General features: G+C 41.6%; 1 protein-coding gene across 4 annotated transcripts in view; it reads left to right on the forward strand.

Moving 5' to 3' along the window:
* pde4ba (phosphodiesterase 4B, cAMP-specific a) overlaps positions 1 to 22,554 on the forward strand; it is a 203,619-nt gene that overhangs the window by 140,751 nt on the left and 40,314 nt on the right. For all 4 annotated transcript variants that reach the window (XM_063460668.1, XM_063460669.1, XM_063460670.1 and 1 more), the window contains 4 exons: positions 5,834 to 6,028; positions 8,344 to 8,380; positions 8,656 to 8,726; positions 11,069 to 11,121. In XM_063460668.1, coding sequence (XP_063316738.1) covers positions 5,834 to 6,028; positions 8,344 to 8,380; positions 8,656 to 8,726; positions 11,069 to 11,121 — 356 coding nt within the window. The remainder of the gene's footprint in view (positions 1 to 5,833; positions 6,029 to 8,343; positions 8,381 to 8,655; positions 8,727 to 11,068; positions 11,122 to 22,554) is intronic.

The raw sequence follows: 22,554 nt of genomic DNA on the forward strand, positions 1-22,554 counted from the left end.
TCTTATAAGTCTGTGAAGGTTCTCAGTCATCCAGCTCATCGTAGTCTAAGGAGCTTGGAAAGAAAAGCGTCTGGACTTCTTTAAGTTACTTGAAGACGTTTCACCTCTCATCCGAGACCTGAAGAAGCTTCTCGGATGACAAAGACACTTTTCCTTCCCAAGCTCCTTAGACTTTCCTGGTATGACTTTTCCTCAGCTCTAAGCATAATATGCTGTCTATACACTTTAAATTGCTTTTAGGACATCCAATCGTGTGGTATTGCTAACAAAAGACTGTCATGCCTTTGTCATGACTGTGTGTTGACTGTTTGTGTTTTCCTGTTGTGTAACGGTACCGCCACAACACCTTCTTCCATGACTCACATTAGCATAACATCCCCCTGATGGGATATGACTCAACATGAGGTTTAAGTGTTCTCAAATTAAGTCCACGTTTTCCACTCTAGAGGTTTTGTGCCTCTACTCCACTCCAACTTTTGCTTTCGCTACATTTACCTGACAGCATGTGTTAATAGACAGATTTAGATGTTGTTGCCTACAACAAATGAGCTTATTAAATATTATGAGATTGAATCCCGAACATCCACACCAAATGGGTACAGGTGCATGTCGCCATAAACAAGAAAACAGCTCACACCACAGAGTTACGTACTTTTTGGTGTTACTTGTGTACTTTTGTACCATTTCCCTCTCACCTCTCACATTATGCCACTATCTTCCCAGTAACAGTGGAATTATGGGATTTTATGTAAACTATTATTGCTCCTCTATCTCCGTAGCAGCTTGTTTTACACTCTGTCGTAGCTTTGAATGCCTTGAAGTTTAAATGAATCAACACCCCCGAATCATTCTAACTACCAGAAACCTCGAAGCACAGGCCGAGGGGGCGGTGTGGCAGCAATTTTTCACACCAGTCTATTAATTAACGAAAGACCAAGACAGACTTTTAATTCATTTGAAAGCCTGATGCTTAGCCTTGTCCAACCCAGCTGTAAAACTCAGAAACCAGTCTTACTTGTTATCATCTATCGTCCACCTGGGCCTTACACAGAGTTTCTCTCTGATTTCTCAGACTTTTTATCTGATTTAGTGCTCAACTCAGATAAAATAATTATTGTGGGTGATTTTAACATCCATGTAGATGCTAAAAATGACAGCCTCAAAATTGCATTTAATCTGTTATTAGACTCAATTGGCTTCTCTCAAAATGTAAAAGAACCCACCCACCACTTTAATCACACTCTAGATCTTGTTTTAACATATGGCATAGAAACTGAACATTTAACAGTGTTTCCTGAAAACCCTCTGCTGTCTGATCATTTCCTGATAACATTTACATTTACAATAATTGATTACACAGCAGTGGAGAGTAGACTTTATCAAACTAGATGTCTTTCTGATAGTGCTGTAACTAAGTTTAAGAATATAATCCACCCACTGTTATCATCTTCAATGCCCTGTACCAACATAGAGCAGGGCAGCTATCTGAACGCTACTCCAACAGAGGTCGATTATCTTGTTAATAATTTTACCTCCTCACTACGTACGACTCTGGATACTGTAGCTCCAGTGAAAACTAAGGTCTCAAATCAGAAGTACCTGACTCCGTGGTATAATTCTCAAACACGTAGCCTAAAGCAGATAACTCGTAAGCTGGAGAGGAAATGGCGTGTCACAAATTTAGAGGATCATCATTTAGCCTGGAGAAATAGTTTGCTGCTTTATAAGAAAGCCCTCCGCAAAGCCAGAACATCTTACTATTCGTCACTGATTGAAGAAAATAAGAACAACCCCAGGTTTCTCTTCAGCACTGTAGCCAGGCTGACAAAAAGTCAGAGCTCTACTGAGCCAACAATCCCTTTAACGTTAACTAGTAATGACTTCATGAACTTCTTCAGAAATAAAATTTTTATCATTAGAGAAAAAATTACCAATAATCATCCCACAGATGTAATATCGTCTACAGCTACTTTTAGTACCATTGATGTTAAGTTAGACTCTTTTTCTCCAATCGATCTTTCTGAGTTAACTTCAATAATTACTTCCTCCAAACCATCAACGTGTCTTTTAGACCCCATTCCTACAAAACTGCTCAAAGAAGTCCTGCCATTAATTAATTCTTCAATCTTAAATATGATCAATCTATCTCTAATAATTGGCTATGTACCACAGGCCTTCAAGGTGGCTGTAGTTAAACCCTTACTTAAAAAGCAATCTCTAGACCCAGCTGTCTTAGCTAATTATAGGCCAATCTCCAACCTTCCTTTCATATCAAAAATCCTTGAAAGAGTAGTTGTCAAACAGCTAACAGATCATCTGCAGAGGAATGGCTTATTTGAAGAGTTTCAGTCAGGTTTCAGAGCTCATCACAGCACAGAAACAGCTTTAGTGAAGGTTACAAATGATCTTCTTATGGCCTCTGACAGTGGACTCATCTCTGTGCTTGTCCTGCTAGACCTCAGTGCAGCGTTTGATACTGTCGACCATAATATCCTATTAGAGCGATTAGAACATGCTGTAGGTATTACAGGTACTGCACTGCAGTGGTTTGTATCATATCTATCTAATAGACTCCAATTTGTTCAAGTAAATGGAGAGTCTTCTTCACATGCTGAGGTTAATTATGGAGTTCCACAGGGTTCAGTGCTAGGACCAATTCTATTTACATTATACATGCTTCCCCTAGGTAGCATCATTAGAAGACATAGCATAAATTTTCACTGCTATGCAGATGATACGCAGCTCTATCTATCCATGAAGCCAGGTAACACACACCAATTAGTTAAACTGCAGGAATGTCTTAAAGACATAAAGACCTGGATGGCCGCTAACTTCCTGCTTCTTAATTCAGATAAAACTGAGGTTATTGTACTCGGCCCTGAAAATCTTAGAAATATGGTATCTAAGCAGATCCTTACTCTGGATGGCATTACCTTGGCCTCCAGTAATGCTGTGAGGAACCTTGGAGTCATTTTTGACCAGGACATGTCCTTCAAGGCACATATTAAACAAATATGTAAGACTGCTTTCTTCCATTTGCGCAACATCTCTAAAATTAGAAATATCCTGTCTCAGAGTGATGCTGAAAAACTAGTTCATGCCTTCATTACTTCCAGGCTGGACTACTGTAACTCATTATTATCAGGATGTCCTAAAAACTCCCTGAAAAGTCTTCAGTTAATCCAAAATGCTGCAGCAAGAGTACTGACAGGGACTAGAAAGAGAGAGCATATTTCTCCTGTTTTGGCTTCCCTTCATTGGCTTCCTGTTAAATCCAGAATTGAATTCAAAATCCTGCTCCTCACATACAAGGTCTTAAATAATCAGGCCCCATCTTATCTTAATGACCTTGTAGTACCATATCACCCTATTAGAGCACTTCGCTCTCGCTCTGCAGGCTTACTTGTTGTTCCTAGAGTATTTAAAAGTAGAATGGGAGGGAGAGCCTTCAGTTTTCAGGCCCCTCTTCTGTGGAACCAGCTTCCAGTTTGGATTCAGGAGACAGACACTATCTCTACTTTCAAGGTTAGGCTTAAAACTTTCCTTTTTGCTAAAGCATATAGTTAGGGCTGGACCAGGTGACCCTGAATCCTCCCTTAGTTATGCTGCAATAGACATAGGCTGCCGGGGATTCCCATGATGCATTGAGTTTTTCCTTTCCAGTCACCTTCTCACTCACTATGTGTTAATAGACCTCTCTGCATCGAATCATATCTGTTATTAATCTCTGTCTCTCTTCCACAGCATGTCTTTCATCCTGTTTTCCTTCTTTCACCCCAACCGGTCGCAGCAGATGGCCGCCCCTCCCTGAGCCTGGTTCTGCCGGAGGTTTCTTCCTGTTAAAAGGGAGTTTTTCCTTCCCACTGTCGCCAAAGTGCTTGCTCATAGGGGGTCATATGATATGATTGTTGGGCTTTTCTCTGTATCTACTGTACAATATAAAGCGCCTTGAGGCGACTTTTGTTGTGATTTGGCGCTATATAAATAAAATTGAATTGAATTGAATTGAATTGAATTGAGCAGATGTGTTTAAGCTGTTTAATTTCCCCCCATATGTGCTTTTAATCAGTCGCATCCTTCTAATTATCATGAAATCGTCATTTTTTAATCTTACAATCATTTTAGAATGAGTTTTTTTTCAACAACTTTAACATAAACACAGCTTACATTGATATGTAATACTACATTTTAGCCTGCTGACTGGCAGTAAGGATGCTATTGCACCCTCATAGCAGCTAATCCTGCGTCTCTGCTTGTCTGTGACTCCTTGAACCGCCCATGACATGAAGTCGACGGTCCATCGATGGGAGGAGCCGAGAAGCAGAAAGTGTATGCTGCGGCTTGTTTGTGTTTGCCCGTGATCGTGATGCAGTTAAATGGAGCTCGTGCTCTTTGAGGTTTTTATTGTCTCATTTACTTCCTGTTTTTCTTAATACTCTTATATGAGCTTGAAAAACTGCAACCATATAAACTTCCTCACGCTGCACCAAATTGCCGGTGCTTTTTATTTTCATCGCAGAGCTTTTTGCTCACATGTCACATGTGTTCTCATTTTGGGTCTGGACCCAGATGGCCATTATTTGCCTTTTTGCATCTGACTTTCCCTGGGGATAGGAAGAGAAGGAAAGAAAGGGGGGAGAAAAACCCCGAACGCCTCCTCATTCATTCCCAAATGCTTTACAGATAGTCACAGGAGTATAAAGCCTGTTTCGGTGCCTTTTGTTCACTTAGTCACTTACCACTTTGAGCTTTTCTTATGATAAAAAGAAGAGAGGCCGCTTTGGAGAAGAGATACAGGGGAAAAATCATAATATAGGAAATACAATAAACTAATTTTAGTTAATATTATTCTTTACGGCCAGTTTGTTTGTAGTGCAACCGTCGGCACACTTCCTGCAGGTGTGTGTTTACTACAAAGACGGAAAAGAAAAGAAGCTGAGAAGCGTAAAGTACAGAGGAAAATACAAGAAAGTAATTGTCACATGCAGATTGTTTCTTTGGAAAAATGTCTGGGAGGATAAACCACAGCCAAAACCCCCCAGAAAAACCTCTGTGTGACACTACAGTCTCTAGAGTTTCAAGGTCCTCCTTCTCAGTGGGTGTCGTAAGGAGGTCAACCTCCCCTTCCTCCATTCCTCCACGTTCTTCTTTCCATGAATTTAGCAGCCTCATTCTCACTAACTGTCATCAGTGAAGGAACACAGTGCGCCCCGGTGTGTGTCACTCTGCCCTTTCTTGTCCGGTTTATTTATTTATATGATTTATTTCTGTGTGTGTGTGTGTGTGTGTGTGTGTGTGTGTGTGTGTGTGTGTGTGTGTGTTTAAGCGTGTATTCATATCTTTGTGGGGACCAACGGCCCTTATGGGGACCAAAATCCCGGTCCCCACAAGTTTGAACGGTGGGAACAGGGGTTACAATTAGGTTAGGGTTAGGAATTCATTTTTCATGGTTAGGTTTAGGGTAACGAGCTAGGGAAAGCATTATGTCAATTAGATGTCCCCACAAGATATGAATACGTGTGTGTGTGTGTGTGTGTGTGTGTGTGTGTGTGTGGGAGCGTTATCTGTTCATAGGATGTTGACATGTGGAAGAATTCCTCTTGCCCTTTTTTCACGCTCCACCATTAAAATTAGGTCAAGGTCAGGCTGCCTGATAGTGAAAAGAAAAGGAAATCAAAGAGAGAACGCGATGAAATTAGAGGAAAGCCAGAAGCAAAAGATGCTGGTGGAGTCTTTTGTTGCTTTGACCCTTAAAGCTAGCCCCTATATTCTCAGCAATGAAACAGTGAAACAGCGAAGAATTCACTTTTTAACTGTGTGTTTATGTTTTCAGCTTCGATGTGGAGAATGGACCCTCTTCTAGCTGCAGCCCCTTGGACCCTCAGGCCTCCCCTGGCTCCGGTCTGGTCCTCCACACCAACTTCCCAGGTCACAACCAGCGCCGAGAGTCCTTCCTCTATCGCTCAGACAGCGACTATGAACTGTCCCCCAAGTCCATGTCACGAAACTCCTCCATCGCCTCTGAACTGTGAGTAGAAATAAATTGCAATTAGTTTGAAATTAGTTCAGTAAGTATGTTTTTTAGGATCAGGTGTTGAGTTGCTCTCACCTCAAGTGAACTTGATTCTGCAGCTTTTTAACGGTGCAAAATGCCACAGGTTGTTAGACGCAGTCAGTCCTGGTTTGTGTTCATGCATTCCAGGTTTTGCATATCTGGCCTCTACCACAAACACTACTGCTCTCTTCTCTAAAATAATTCTCACTGTGCTGCCTGCTTTGCATGTCATAGATCGGAGGAGTCGATTCAGCACAATCATCACTTTGTAATTACATGTGAGGAAATGTTTTTCGTAATCTGCACTTCCAGTAAATGAAGATGTTTCAATATGCTTGACCTTAGTACATTAAAAGTATTATTTAACTAATACATGCAGTATGTTGTCATACTGTGCACGTAGCTCAGTGGACATCAACTGACTGAAAACACTCCATAGTTACTTAATTAGGTACACTTTGCTATTACCAGGTTCTGTTACTCAGATTCAACAAGCAAACATTCCTCGGAGATTTTGGTCCATATGGACATGATAGCATCACACACCTACTGCAGATCTGTCAGCTGCACATCCATGATGCGACTCTCCCGCTCCAGCATGTCCCAGAGGTGCTCTGTTGGATTGAAGTCTGGTGACTGTGAAGGCCATTTATGTGTCATGTTCAAGTAATCAGATAATTTGAGATGATCTGACCTATGATGGATGGTAAAGGGATGAACTTGGTCAGGAACAATACTCAAGTAGGATGTGGTGTTTAAATGATGCTCTATGCCCCACACCCTTTCATCAGCAGCAGGAGAAAGGACAAATTCTCACCCTGCCACCTAAATGTGGCAGCAGAAATCAAGACTCATCAGATCAGGCACCATTTTTCCCATCGTCTGTTGTCAGATTTCGGTGAGTTTGTTCAACCTGTTCTTAGCTGACAGGAGCGGCACCTGCTGTGGTCTTCTGCCATAGCTCATCTCCTTCAGCGTTCAGAGATGCTCTTCCTCATATTTTGGTTGCAGCCATTGGTTATTTGAGTTACTGTTACCATGCTGTCTCTTCGACGCAGTCTATCCATTCTCCTCTGACCTCTGGCATCGACGGGGCATTTTTGCCCAGAGAACTGCCGCTCGCTGGATTTTTTCTGTTTATTCCAGAACATTCTCTGTAAACCCAAGAGATGTTTGTGTGGGAAAATTCCCAGTACATCAACAGCTTCTGAAATATTCAGACCAGCCAGTCTGGCACCAACATGATAGACAGGCTGGCTGGGTATTTATGTTAATGAGCAGTTGAACAGGTGGCCACTGAGTGTTCACCGTAAGTAGTGACGATCACAATGAAATTAATGGAAGAATATTGACAACATTTCCTGAAAATAGTGTATTGTTAGTCTTGGCTTCATCAAGCCAAAGTGTTTTTTCTAGAGACATCTCTCTTAGATGTTCTCTTCCTGGTCTTGAATGTTATCTTATCTATAGTTGGCACCTTCACTGTTTCTGTCCATGAAGGAGTCTCTTGTCTGTAAACTTTGACCACTTCCTTGGGAGTGACTTCTTGACTTGGCTAGCTGTTGTGACATTGAACTTTTTAACTAAGGAAAGAATTCCTCATCCTCCTGGCCTACAGAGGAATCTTTTGAGCTGCCTGGTGCATGCCTTCCTTATAAGAACAGGCCAAATTGTTAATTTGGTCAGTCCTGGAATCTCTTTTCCTACAGTGGGTTTATTCAGTTTTTTCGGCCTAACGATGGGCTCCTTCACAGCACTGATTTCATATTTTACCTCATATCAAGGGTTTCAGTGAACAGCTGCCAGAAACAAATTCTAGAAAACTTTTGTCCAGTTACTTCTGAGTCTGTAGGCTCAGTAATAGGCTGTAATTCCTAAGCAGTTTGTGCCATCTATTTGTTCACCTTCTTGTATTAAAGCTGAAAGGCTGCTGAAAGGTTGTGTACGGAGGAAACATTACAAAGGTTGTGCCTTTATCCAAAAAACATACGGACCTAACTATATAAGGATCTCCTCACTGACCACATTATGACAATATTTTTGGACCCACAGAAGAGTCACTTTCTGTCCCCACCTCAGCTAACAAAAATAGGTTAATCTCAATATCGAGGCCTCCTTGACCCAGGTACGCGTTCTCCCACGGTACTTTCCTTCCCATTTATTAGGTTGTTGCACAAAGCTGCTTGGGTCATTTTTTATTGCTCTTTCTTAACAGTTCTCTCATTTTCTTGATATATTTTGTATCCAAGCATTTTGCTGACGATGGTTTGTTTCTTATTTGTGTTTAGACATGGTGATGACCTGATCGTAACACCTTTTGCTCAGGTAAATATCCCGTTATCTAGTTGTATGTACACATTTATGTTTTTATGTTCAAGCTAAGCCTATTTTAAGTAAATCTTTCAATAAATGCCACAGTTATCAGCATACATGTAAGTAGTTGCAAAACTGAAATCTAAAATGCAGACTTGAAATGTGCATGCGGTGTAAAAAGGGCTCAGTTTTAACAGGACTAGCAACATTCGTCCTAATGTTTAAATTACAAGTAAATAAGTAAAAGTGCAAAGAATGCTACTGATTCGCTCTCTCTGCTTATTCAGGTTCTTGCAAGCCTTCGAAGTGTAAGGAATAACTTCACTGTACTGACCAATGTCCAGTGTGCCTCCAGCAAGTAAGTACCTCTAGTGGCTTCTAGCATATTTTAAATAATGAGCTGGCATAATTCATGCATACACATCAATCAAGCTGAAATCTACATAAAAATTCTGAGGGTTCATATTTTGTGGTGAGTGTAAATGTTTTTTTCCCAAAATAATATTAGATTTTAGAAAGTGAAAGAATTTAATCAGAACAACGCTTGCAGTCTGCAGTTCCACCAGTTTGTCACAAGGGGGAGGCATGGTCTTGCAGTGGGGCTGAAGTGGGACGTTTGACATCAGTGCAGCTGAACAGTTAAACCAGTCCAGTGAAGACCATACATACTTCAGACAGACAAAAATGAACACAAGCTAGATTTGAAAAGTTAACTCAACACGATGCTACAGCCGAAAGAATCTTTAATTTTTCTCCTCTCTGGTTTCCAGAACAATAGGAATAGTTCTCTGTTGTGCATGGCACGGTTCAAATGCTCTATAAGGAATTCCTCTGTGGTCATGAAGCACAAACAGAAAAACACTCCTGCAGCTACACACGCATGAAGTGACTCATTGGCATTCACCGTGCACCACTTCAGAGGCCGCTGCAGCATATATGCGTTTGGCATACGATAACGCAGGAGACTAGTTACAATCTCTCTTCAGATGGCCAAAAAAAAGAAGAAAATGTGTCGTTATTTAGTTTTTCAATTTTTTTTATGTCTCTCTCTTTCGAAAGGCTAGCTTTCTTTTTCAACAATATACGTGTCGTTTGTAGTTATAGTTAAGTAAGAGTGCTCCGTTTTTCAACAGTGTTGCTTTAAGCTGCAGCAGCACACTGAGCATCATCTCTCCCAGTGGAGTGCGACTGCAGATTTAGATGTACTAGAAATATGTATGTAGGCCACCTTTCTTTCTGTTCTTCACTGTGAAGGTTTATGTATGAATATGTGTTTCTAAAGACACTAAAAGCTCTCTGCTCTGCCTCAGGCTGAATTAACGCTCAGTTTTCTGTATTGACTACCTGAAGCCCGTCTGACCTACATTTAGCTCTGATAGCTCCACACAGACAAGAGCAAAGACTGAGAAGCACACACGGCGCACAAACGTGGATCGTTCATGTATACTGAATTAAATACACACATAAGCTGGAGCTCACCATTCCAGCACACATGCACAGTTTTCACTTAACCCGAGTTCTTATTTGGGACACATTTTTATGGTATTTGAGGTTATTTTTATACTAATCAAGCTCAGTTAAACTTTAAAAAAATAGGGACGGTGGGTTCATTGTAAAGCATAAAACCAAACAAAAAAAGTATAAAATATTTAGCTGAATAGAAAATAATGAGCAGAAAAGCCAAAATGCAACATCCCCATATGAGGACACGGGGCCTCAGGAGGTTAAAACTGATGTGTTTAGCAACATGTTGCAGAACACTGACCAGCTCCACCTAAAAGTATTCAGTCTATTTATACTCTGCAACCCCTGCCTTGACTTTTCGAAACTTTTCACACAGTTCAACCAGGAAGTGCAACATGTAAACACGCAACTAAATGCTTAAAAGACTTTTACACTTTTTCAGTTTGCTGGTCTAGAGCATTCAGGTGTGTGTTTCCCAGGTGTGGATGCACATGCAGCAAGTTCACCCCAAAGTCAGACTGTGCAATGCTCAGAGGAATTGCAGAAAACCCAAGAGCTAGCCTCAGCTAGCATTTTAAATGTTTTAAGTTCACGAAAGTATAATTAGAAACAAATGTATGGCAACACAGCTTAGGTTTGCAAAGCTGCATCTGAGCAAACTGCAAGACTTCTGGACAGACGAAACCAAAGTGAAGATGTTCAGCTGTCGTGCACAGCACCACTGTGGAGAAAACCAAACACAGCATATTAGCATCATACCTACTGTCAAGCAGGTCTGTGGAGGGCTCTCTCAAGCATAGTAGCGATGGTCCAGTCCAAGTCCAGACCTCGACCTGTTTGAAATGCTGTGGCAGGACCTTAACAGGCTGTGCGTAAACCAATCCCACAAACACCAATGAGTTAAAGCAGCGTTGTAAAGAAGCGTAGGCCAAAATTCCTACACAATGTGTGAGACAGCCATACAGAAAACAGTTACTTTAAGTTATCGCAGCTAAAGGTGGTGTACAGCTTAGTTTTTCCACAGGACTGCCCGGAGTCCATGCAACGTCCACATATCTATATATTATTGCCAGAGCCTCTAAAATATGTTAATTTAGTTAGTGTGTTTTTTTTGTGTTTGGTTTTTAAATTTTCAAGTAAGATTTGCTAGTGTTTAAATATAAATATATATCTGGGGTAGTCTTTGTTTTATAGCATCTTTTTTTCCCCCTTTCTGTGTTGTTTTCGTCCTTCCAGGCGCTCTCCTGCAGCAACAACTCAGCCTCCAGTCACCAGAGTTTGTCTCCCGGGTAAGCAGCTCAGAGAAATGTCCCCCTACATGTTTGACCTGTGCCAAGCTACCAGATACAAAGTTATCTTGTTTTGTATCTGGCTCACACATTCAACCTCTGTATTCTCCTTGTTTTCATCATCGTCTCCTCCTCCCTCCCTTCCTCGCTCTATCTTCTGTCTTCTCCTTGTCCCGTGAATTCGCCTACGTGACCACTTACATTTTCTTTTTTCTTTCTTTTTCCCCCCCACCATCTGTCTCCATCTCCAGCGTTGTAGCGCAGACTATTTTGTCATCAAGCTCATTAACTTTGTTCAGTCGCAATTAGACTGGCGGTTGAGACATACGCTCACACTCACACTTGCACACACAGTTTGTCCTATTAAACCAGCTCGCTTTAAAGAAAACAGCAGACCTCCCTTTTCATCTTTCATCGCGCTTGATTTTAAGCAGCCGTGTGACTTTCTGTACTGTACTCGTACATGTCCAGGCCAATAAGAGGCAGTGTGTGAGTACGTGTACGGGCACAGATAACTTTATGTGTGTCTTTGCAAAGTGAAAAGTGCTTTCAGTCCTCTGTGTAGTGCTAAGGTTTGTTCTTATGCACTTGCTCAGCCAAGGTCATTCGCTTCACAGAGGCGCGAGCAGTAATTACGGTTAAATGTGTACACTTTTTAAAAGCATTTTTGCACATCGGAAATGTGCGCAAGTCTCCTTCAAGTGTCGTTTTAAAGCCATCATTTCACAGCAACCATCTAAACCAGACAGGAGCTGCACAAGATTAAAAGGAAATGCAGTCTTTGCACACAGTTATATGTCACGTTTGCCATAGGCGATAACTGAATGTGCGCTAAAAATGATGTTTTGCCCCAAAATATTCATTTTAAGATGCATCGACATTTGTCTTTCATTCTTTTATTAAAAGAGTGAACCATGAGACCTCGCATCTGTAGGCAGATGTACCCACACTGTCTGCAAAGGGCATTAAAAACAGTCCCAGACAATGTGTTGTTGTATAAAGAGAGACCGAGATGAGCAACAGTGAAACTGAGAATGGCGAGGCAGTTAACCATCAAATAACCAAGATGTTTGACATGAAACCCATTCAGGCCAGATAAGGTATCACGGTTAACCTAGTGAAAATGAAGCCTCGCACAGTCTTTCTCTTTAGTCTCCTTTGTTTGGGGCAGGTTCCATATAGAGCTCTTCAGGAGGATCAGACAGCTTCTAATCTTCTTTCATTTTTGAGTCCAAATAAGTCATAATTCAGCACATTCTTGTTGAATTAGTCCTTACTGGTCTGTTTGTGTTATTGCTCAAATATATGACTTCATGTCGTTGAAAGGGAAGTAACGCATTATGCTGTTTATACAATGTCTGTCTGCGTGTGTGTGTGTGTGTGCGGCACTGTGTGCACAGTGCATGAGCAGCAGTTAACTCGGCGACATGTGTTAGTGAGCGTTTCGTGCAATTGTATCCAAACTCTGTACAATGTTGCAATGGATGCGGATTGATAAGATGCTCACATTATATCATATAATCATCAAGTATTGTGAGTAATGTTGGCGTGTGTGTTCATGAGTGTGTGTGTGTGTGTGTGTGTGTGTGTGTGTGTGTGCGCGCTGTAGGGAGGTGTTCCTGTGGCTCTGATTGACGTCAGCAAGCCTGTATGTGGCTTCTGTTGACTTCCTGTCAAAGCAGATGGACTGAGTTTTCACTTCCTTCTTCGGAACCGCAGTTCATCAGGTGCTCTAAGTTAGTGTGTGTGTGTGTGTGTGTGTCATAAGCGAGCTGCATAACGTGCATTGTGACCTTTCTTTGTATGGGTGTCGCAAAATTACTGGTGCGTATTACGTTCAAGTTCAGTCGTTTGAGTCACAAAGTTTAAGAATTACTGAGTGGAGTTGACAGTTCAATCCTCCAATTTATGGAAACATTTATTTACACTTGCGGCCCACATGCATGTGTCTTTGTGCCATTTGTGAAGAATAGCAAACGGCCATACGCTGGGCCACCTTAACAGGCTGCACAACAAATTCAAGCATAACCAACCTTCTTTAAATTGCATCATTAATCTGTTTGCATAATTACAACCATACGCAGATGCTCAGAGAAACAGTAAAAGTTATTAAAAAAAAGTATGTCTTTGATGGTTTAATGTACAAAGCAGGAGAGGTGTTTTAGTGAGGAGCAGAAGTTTGAATGAACTTGACACAACAGCGCCGCGGACTTTCAGAACATCCTCGACACATTTCTATTTGCTTTGTAATTTTTCACATGAGATCATACTTTTAAGCTAGCCTCACGAGCTGATGAATGACCTCGTTTTAGTTCCAAAGAGACCCATGAGGGGTATTTCCCAAAGTCTGACTTGACCCGTGCATTCCAAAGTCCTCCCCAGTCGTGCCGCCAGCACTGCTGCAGATGCGCTGAGCTGCAATTGACAGAATAACTCACTGGAGTCTGCTTGTTACTGCAAAAGCTTATCAGCAATGTTGATGGTTAACCTTCTAATTACCAAACTACGTGACTTCATTTTGTTCATAGGTGTAAGAGTATGTCAGTAGTGTGGGAAACTTTCATGTTTTCAATCAAGCGATATAAGATAAGTAAGGAAACCTTTAAAATGCATCAATGCACTTTAAAACGTTTAATCAAGTATTCCAGTGGCGTCACTTTGTGTAGTAAACTTGTTATAAGTCATCACCTGCCCACTGCAGAATCACTTCTGAACTCAGTCCCACCGTTTTCTCATGACTCTCTAGGCCACGTCCTCACTTCACACTACCTGTATTCACATATGTACATGCAACCGCATCTCTCTCTCCCACCATCACCATCTTTTCGTTCTTTTATTCATTGCCATTATTTTGAGGAGGTGTGGGGGGTTGAGGGGGCAGGAAACGTGAGGCAGGAAGCGAAGATCAGATTGTTCCTGTTTTGCTGTCTCTAAACTCTTGTAACTTGACGGAAGCCAGGAGGAACTGTGCGCAGATAAGGTGTGTGTGTGTGTGTGTGCGTGTGTGTGTGTGTGTGTGTGTGTGTCAGCCCACTGGAGAAAAATAGGATACGAAGAGACAAAGGCCTATTGTCTGTGCCCACACACTGCACAAACATGCACATGCTGACACAATGATATAATACGTAAATACCTACAGTGGCGCAAACCGCGTCGCTCTCAGGTGCCGAATCCCTTTCACCTTCTCTAAGGACACGAGTTGAATCTCTAAAAGAGAAAAATAATATTAAAAATGGAAGAAGCGGCATGTTTTGAATAGAATTCCTGAAAGAAGTCAAACGGATGTTAACAGTTGCTCTCAATTTTGATAAAACGTGTTCTCTGCTAAAAATAACACGAAAGGCAAATGAAAAAAATCAGAAAATCATCTTCAAAAAAGTAACAATAAACTCAATGACCTAGTAATTTTCTAATAGATTTCTAATCTACAAATATATAGAGATGATATTAGACTATGCATTAGAATAAAGTGGTTATTAAATGAGAACCTCAACAATCATTGGCTCTCATTGTTTCACAGGTTTTGCTCTTTGCTTAAACTGGAGGAATTGAAGGTTTCGTATCATCAGTGCTGCCATAAATGTTGTAAATATCGTCACCATAGAAATCCTATGAGAGCGGATAGCTGAAAGAAATATCACTCTGGTTTTTTGCCTCCAAAGCAACTTAGGCTACAGCATGTTGCTGAAGGAAACTTTGGCACGGAGACATTTTGTTGCTGAAACTCTGCAGCCTACATTGAAACGTAATGCCACGGACAACTGCTGGATGATGCTCTTGGTTGTTTTGTTTCTTTATTTGTATGTTTCAAATGTGAATCTGACAAAAGGTGGATGTGGAGAAAGTCTCTAGGTTCATTGATACCAGTGTGTGGTGAGGGATTGTTATGCAACTGGGACCATTGGTGCATCGGTCCCCGTCCATCACTTCTACTCAGCAGTAAGTGGAAATGTCCACAGATTTCTGTTATCGTGTTCATCCCACACCCTGTGGTCTAAAGTGTTACAGTTTAAAAGCACACTTAGAAGTTGTGCTTTTGAACACCTGACAACTTCTGAGTGTCAGGTGTGGCTAGTGCCTTTGTCATCACACGGTACCCAACAGTTAGGAAAAGTACGGTACGCTTTTTTCTCTCGGAACAAAGACGAACATGCCGTAGATGAACTACTGGAGATAGATTAGATTGGTTTCTAGATAACTGTTAAGTGATTTATGCAGTAAGTCGGACAACTAGGTGAAAAGAGAATGTGTTGGAATCATAAAATAATGTGAATTTAACTCAAGGCAATAGTGGGACAATCAAGTCGAGACATCACCCAAAGGTATTCTTTCACATGTGTACATATATCAGATCACTGCAGATGTATTTTTACTTCTGGAAAGTGAAGATGCTGCCACGCAGGTAGCAGGACGCGTGACGTCAACTTGCAAATACCTGGGCTATTCTCACACAGGAGCATCAGATATGTTATGCAGCTTACAGCAGGTAGCAGGTTAAAAATAATTTAATGTCCCCATTCTCACTTGAAAAAGAAGATAAAGTGAATACATTGAAAGATGTTGTAAAATTTAGGCTGTAAATCAGTTTTTATGCACACAGTGTTTAAAAGCTGTGCTACTGTCCACTCTTAAGGTTTCGGTGTCTTTTGGCGTTACAGTTATTGAGCTCAGTGACGAAAACTCATTGTTTTCACAGAGCCATTATCACGTCACAGTCACGAATGGGTTGTTTGAGATCCGCATTCACATGTGCTGAGAAATTCCAAATAATAGCGAGCCACCGACCCAAAGCAGCTGTCTTGTGTTATGGTGTCATAACAGAGTCAGGAAATATTATATCCCATTAGTAACGCACTTAGCTGTGAGAACCTCGCGGAGGTATGACCTGATTTCCTCGTCAAGCCGACCTCTGTGATGAAATGCTGTCATACAGGATATATGTGAGGCAAAGGGCTCTTGAACTCTCCAGACCTTAGTCGCATACACACCGCTTGTGTCTCAGTTTGGCCGATTAGCAGTGTGGAAAGGTGTCATTGAGATGACTTTTAAATCGTAATGTGCTTTTCCATTGTGTAAGTGCTTTCTTATAAAGTGGACAGGGGCCTCCCATGACTTTTCCCCCAAAACAGCTGTTTGGTGAACTTTGTACACCAAGTATGAGTGACGATAGCGAACGCGCTTGCGTGGCACGGATCAGGATGGGGGGAAAAAAGCAAACAACAATTTTGCAAACAGAAACCAGTGCACACATATTTGTTGTGTATGGCACTGTCCATATTTGGAGAACTTTCTCTTTGTTTATAACCAGGAAATTCTTAGCTATGTCTTAAGGAAAAGCTTGTTATAAAAACACAATGGTGGATCAAGATAATGCTGCTGCTATATTTGGTCATCAAAGCTTTGTTTGTACACAGGATTCATAATGGAGACAAGCACTCCTGAAAGGTTTACATAAATTCATTTGCTGCTCAGATTCAAAACCTTTAAATGTGCCAGATCGTACATGTTTGTAAATACAATCTGCCTCAACAAGGAGGATCATGATTATTGTGGATTTTTACAGTTGCAATCAGAAGTTTAAATACACCGTCATGGGCATGACTGGCATTGCTTTTAATGTTTCGCTGAACTGTTCTTTTTCCAGGCTGGAATGATTGTACAGCATACACCTTTAGCGACTTTAAAAACAGAGTTCACAAGTTGGTTTCACAAGTTTGAATTTATTTTGGATTGTGTTTAATCTGCACAGGGTCAAAATTATACAAACGTGGTCAAATGTACATATAGCCCCACAAACATTTGGCAAAATTACCCTTAGCAAGAACTAGACAATTCTGATAACAGCCAACAAGTGTTTGGTATAATTCTGGCTGGATATTTGATCACTCTTTTTGGCAGAATTGGCAAAGTCAACACATTTTCATTAGGGTTGAGGTTAGGGCTTTGGAAAGACAATTCCAAAATCGGAATGTTAGCCTGCTTTATCCCTCCCAAAACCAGTTTTTATGTGTTTGGGATCACTCCCCTCTTGGAATACCCAGTTGTGTCTGATTTTCAACCTTCTAGCTGTCGATTTCAGGTGTAATTCCAGAATTTGGAGGCCAGCCTCCTTCATTATTCCATCCAATTTGCATAATGTAGCAGTAACACTGGCAGCAACACAGACCAGGGCATGGTGCTGCCACCACCGTGCTTGTCAGTTTGTACACTGTTCTTAGATTTCAAAGCCTAGTTTTACTTACCTTTCTCCAGGAGGCATTTGGCTCGTCCATGTGGGCAGCTGCAAATATCTGCCAAGCTTGAAAATCCCAAAAGGTTGATTCTGTTCATCTGGACGTTTTCAGTTGGAGAAACGATTCATCCAAGTGACTTCTTCAGTCTCAGCTGACTCGGGTTCAGCTGCCTAAGCAAAAACCTGTAGTGATCCCGTACGTGTCAGGGGTATCGGAGCAGTTGAGACGCATTTTTTCTAAACACCGGGTCTCTGTGGCTTTTAAACCCCAAAACACGCTGCACCAAAAATTGGTCCACCCCAAGGATCGGGTCCCCCGACACAAACAGAGTAACATAGTGTGCGCTGTTAAGTGACAGGAGGATTGCCAGGATTTATACATCGGGGAAACCAAACAACCTCTGGCGAAGCGGATGGCACAACACAGAAGAGCTACCTCGTCAGGCCAGGACTCTGCAGTCTATTTACACCTACAGGCCAGTGGACACTCTTTCCATGATGAGGATGTACACATCCTGGACAGGGAGGAACGCTGGTTTGAGCGCGGAGTCAAGGAGGCCATTTATGTGAAAAGGGAAAGACCATCTCTGAATCGAGGAGGGCCCTAAGGGTACATCTGTCACCATCTTACAATGCTGTGATTGCAGCCATTCCCCAACTCTCTGTGAATGGTACTCATGGTTATTGATCAGTAGTTGTTGATCAATGGTCATGACAATTTGCATATTAATGATGAAGGAACTGAGCTCACAGCCCATTGTTCCTTCAGTGGGCTGGTTTCAGTCATTGTCCAAATGTACTGTTTATAAGGTTGGAGGAACCTGCAGTCAGCTGAGACTGAAGAAGTCACCTGATGATGAAAACGTCCCGATGAACAGAATCAACGTTTTTTGGGATTTACTTACCTGGATGATTGAGCATGCATCAAGACTTAAAGGTGTTGGAGCAGGGACTCCAACACCTTTAAGGTCAACACCCTCTCAGTCTTTGGCAATGCCAAACAGTAAAACTGTGAACAGTGACGCTGGTGTTCTGAGTATTGGTCAATCCAAAAAGTGCTATCAAAGTCCTTTTTATACTGGCAAACAGAAACTACCAATCATGATGACTAACAGAAACATACATGAAATTATTTATTTAAGCCTCTCTGTGTGCCAGCAGAAAGTAGAGCAAAGGGCCTTGAAGTAGGACTACCATATCAGTCTCTTTATAAATGTTATTTAATGCAGGCTTTCAACAACCATGCACTCCCTGATTCAGACAGTGGCCCGGTGTGTGTGGGGAATGCACAGAGGAGGTCACAGAGAGGAGGACAGGAGAGACAGAACAGGAGGAGGAATGAATGAGGAGTGATGAGGACAGGAGAGATAAGGGTTGTCTTGAAAAGGGAGGAAGAATAAGCAAGAAGGACCCTGAGAAAATATGAGACAAGAAAGAAGAAACCCAACACAGAAACAACATGAATTCTTTCTGAGTCAAGCAGTCATCACTGTCTTATTTATTACTTGTATTGACATCTATGTAAAAAGGAATCTAAAGGAATTTAAACTGGGCCACTGCAGCTATACTAACAAACAGGAGTCGATGGAGCCATAGCAAACCAGCCAGACACACCACTCGCTGTACTCGTGTTGTATGTCTATTTGAAAAGATGATCAACATGTGAAAAAAATCACACACAATTATCTATCAGACTTTAAGTAAAAGAATATTTTTATCTGTGGAGTTGCTTTCTCAGCTAAAAAAAAAAGCATAGTCTGTGTACTTACTCATAAATGACAGTTTTGATTGATGATGGCAAATGTAATTATGGTGCTAATGATTGTTTGCATGGAAACATGCTTGGATGTCTCGTAGATGTTTCACTTCTTCCTCAGATATGTACAGACACTTGTGACCATGGCACAAATAATCACACATACACATAAACCTCAGCTGATATTAGTTTAGAGTGGTAGCATGTGACCAAAAACAGCCTAGACCCTGTCCAAACTTTAGACAAAAGAAGTATCCTGGTATAAGAGCCATTTATCAAGAAAACCTTTGAACTTGGTTCTGCAGTATAGGCAGTTTTTGTGAAGAACTGCGTCAAAACTGCGTCAAAAACTGGTTAACAAAGATATACTTTACAAAAATATAGGTCATTAGGGTTTCATCTGGTCCCTCCTTCAGTAACTTCAATCTAAAGAGCAGTTTTCCTTGAGGGACTACATGCTGTCAGTTTGTTGTTGGTAGAAACATGCATGACATCATATGGTGATCACTTTTGCTTTGTGCATATATTTGCATCTTCTTGCAGCTGCTGTGTGTGCAGTAGTACTGTTTTGTGAGCACTTTTCATTTACTGTACACACAAACACACATAGGTCGTTACGAGAAGTTGTCATGTTAACAGGCCCAGTTAAAACTAGAGTCTCCAGTAGGAACGAGTGCAGCTGTCTTGACCTTCTCACCGATGCAGGCCTACAGCAGAAATGACGATCTGTTAGTGTGACAAGTGTGCTTATCTCACGAACCTATACGCGCACGCAAAAATGATACAAAACCCTGTGTTTACCAGAAAGAATAACCAGATTAGGCCATGTTGGGCTGCATTGCCTGCTGCTCTTCTAATACTGGGGCTTTTTTGAAATATATCAAAAAGTTGCTGGTTTCGGGCAATGAAATAAGTCTCTAAGACAGGGGTGGGGAACTCCAGGCATCAAGAGCCGGTGTCCTACAGGTTTTAGATCTCACCCTGGGTCAACACACCTGAATCAAATGATGAGTTCATCACCAGGCCTCTGGAGAACTTCAAGACATGTTGACGAGGTCATTTAGCCATTTAAATCAGCTGTGTTGGGTTAAGGACACATCTAAAACCTGCAGGACACCGGCCCTCGAGGCCTAGAGTTCCCCCAGTCCTGCTCCAAGAACTGCAAACCGTCTTTTAGTTTGTGTGGTAATGCTGGAAAAGTGTCACGGTCCAGATATGTAGTTCACTGAGGGATATTGTGGCTGAGCAAGCATGTCTAAATGCTGCAGATACAGTATCACCCAGCCTATCAGCTGTTTCTCAGCTCACACTCTGCTGCGCACGTCCACAACACGGACCGTTGCTGTGGTAGTGACGTCTTTTACCCCCATAGCCTCTGCCTCACTCTTCCCTGCTTTCTCCAAGAAGTATCCAAGCATTGAGCTACACATACTCTCGGTTGCATTTCCCTGCTTGATAGAGGCTAATGGCTGTTTATACTTTTGCCCCTTGTTTCACCTGCCCTCTTTACTACTTCCCAACTGCTCCCAAAACAAATCATACCCAAACACTGTTATACAAGAGTCTGGCTGGTCTGCTGTGTATCAAACTCTGAAGCAACAATATTGGAATTTTAATTGTTTAAGCGCTTCATGTGTCCAGGCAGTTGTTTCATTCCTAGACAGGGCAAGGAGACATTTAGAGACATAGTTTCTGTGATGGGGAATGGCTTTGGGTTTCCCTGATGGGAACAGTTTAGACAGCTAACAGGAAAGTGGGTGATATCTAAAGCATAAATTCCCCCTCTGATTTACTGCAACTGCTCTTGAGGTGTGTGCACTTGGAGGAAGGAGCATGTTTTATTTCTCCATGTCTGACTGACTACGCGAAAGGCTCTTCTGCAAAAGCCCTATGCAGGCAGTGTGTGTATTTGCTGGTGTGTGTTGCGGCACATCTCCACCAGCATGCAGGCAACTGCCACTGACAATATCTGAACGAACTATTGCAGCAGCTTTTAAAGTTCAACACAGATTATGTAAATCAGGGCTCATATTCATTCTGCAAGTCCTGTGGTTCATGCAATAAAGATAGGGTGCTGTTTTTCAATTATATTCATAATCATATCGATATTTTTTTTTTAAGCCCTTCGCATGACTCAGAAAAAAGCAACAGCTTTCCAGCATAACAAAGTAATAATATAGTATTGATAAGTAGTTTCACTGTTAATAACAAGGGGAAACTGTAACCAACAGTTGTATGGAAACTGTTTTAATACAGTTTTCACACCACTCATAACTTATGTATAAGTCATAATTAAACTACTTTAGTCAGGTTTATATAAAGATATCTTCAACTTCAATGTTCCCAAACTTCTTAGACACTCTGATAGTAAAAGCACTCAAACACACACACACACACACACACACACACATGCACACACACACACACACACACACACACACACACACACACACACACACACACAAACTCTCTGTGTTGGATGAGAGGCAGGATAAGGACTTCAGTGGATGCATTTGAATTGCATCAAAGTTGGCAGGTGCAGACAGTCTGCTTGGATGTATGTGCACAGATGACATAATAGAAACTGTAAATGCATGCAAAACAAAGGTATGACTATTATATGAGTGACTGTGAATCAAGTGTGTGTGTGTCTGTGTGTGTTTGTCACGCAGACAACTTTCTATCCGTGGAAGGAAGTCTACACCGGTCAGGATTATGACATTAATGAGGAAACAGGCCCGTAGGACGACAGCAACTTCCTTAGACACACAGAGGGAAACAAACACACGCTCACCCACAGGTGTTCAGACGCCACCCACAAGCTCTTTTTCTTTAACACTTCATTCATCTTTCTGCGGGCACAAATGAGTTCCTTTGGCGTGACAATGAGACAAAGAGCAGACAGGGCTTGACCTGCGTCACGGTCCTCAGGATGAAAACACTTATAACACATTACCCCAGTCACAGCTCATTCAGGGCTTTACTAACTGGTTTCACAGGTGAGCCTTTAAGGCTGGGTCTCCACAACAAGTTTTGATATTGAAGAGAATCTTTTGAAATTAGGATTTTTATTGTTTGTTTGTTTCAGATTACCACCGTTGCAGCGCCCTAAGTTGATATGCAAAACACAGTAAAAGCATTAGCATGTAGCACTTCTTTCAGGGATTTTTGACATGCATACTTTAGGGTTGGTGCTTCTAAGCAGCACTGAAAACTGCTGCTAGGGTTGAATGTTGCTTATATAAATTCAGAAAAGACAATCTCACAGCGCTTTTTATAAAGCCTGCTACCTAGCTAGCCGCTTAGCTAGCTGCCAGCTAGCTAGCTTAGCGAGCTAGTCCCTAAAATCTGCTGCTAAGTTACTAGTTTGAATAATGTTCACTATACTGGTAACTTAGACAAACAACAGTCTGAAGCAACGATTCATCTCCCTGAAAATGGTTTA

The sequence above is a fragment of the Pelmatolapia mariae genome, linkage group LG17 (assembly GCF_036321145.2).
Source record: "Pelmatolapia mariae isolate MD_Pm_ZW linkage group LG17, Pm_UMD_F_2, whole genome shotgun sequence".
In the NCBI taxonomy this organism is placed as follows: domain Eukaryota; kingdom Metazoa; phylum Chordata; class Actinopteri; order Cichliformes; family Cichlidae; genus Pelmatolapia; species Pelmatolapia mariae.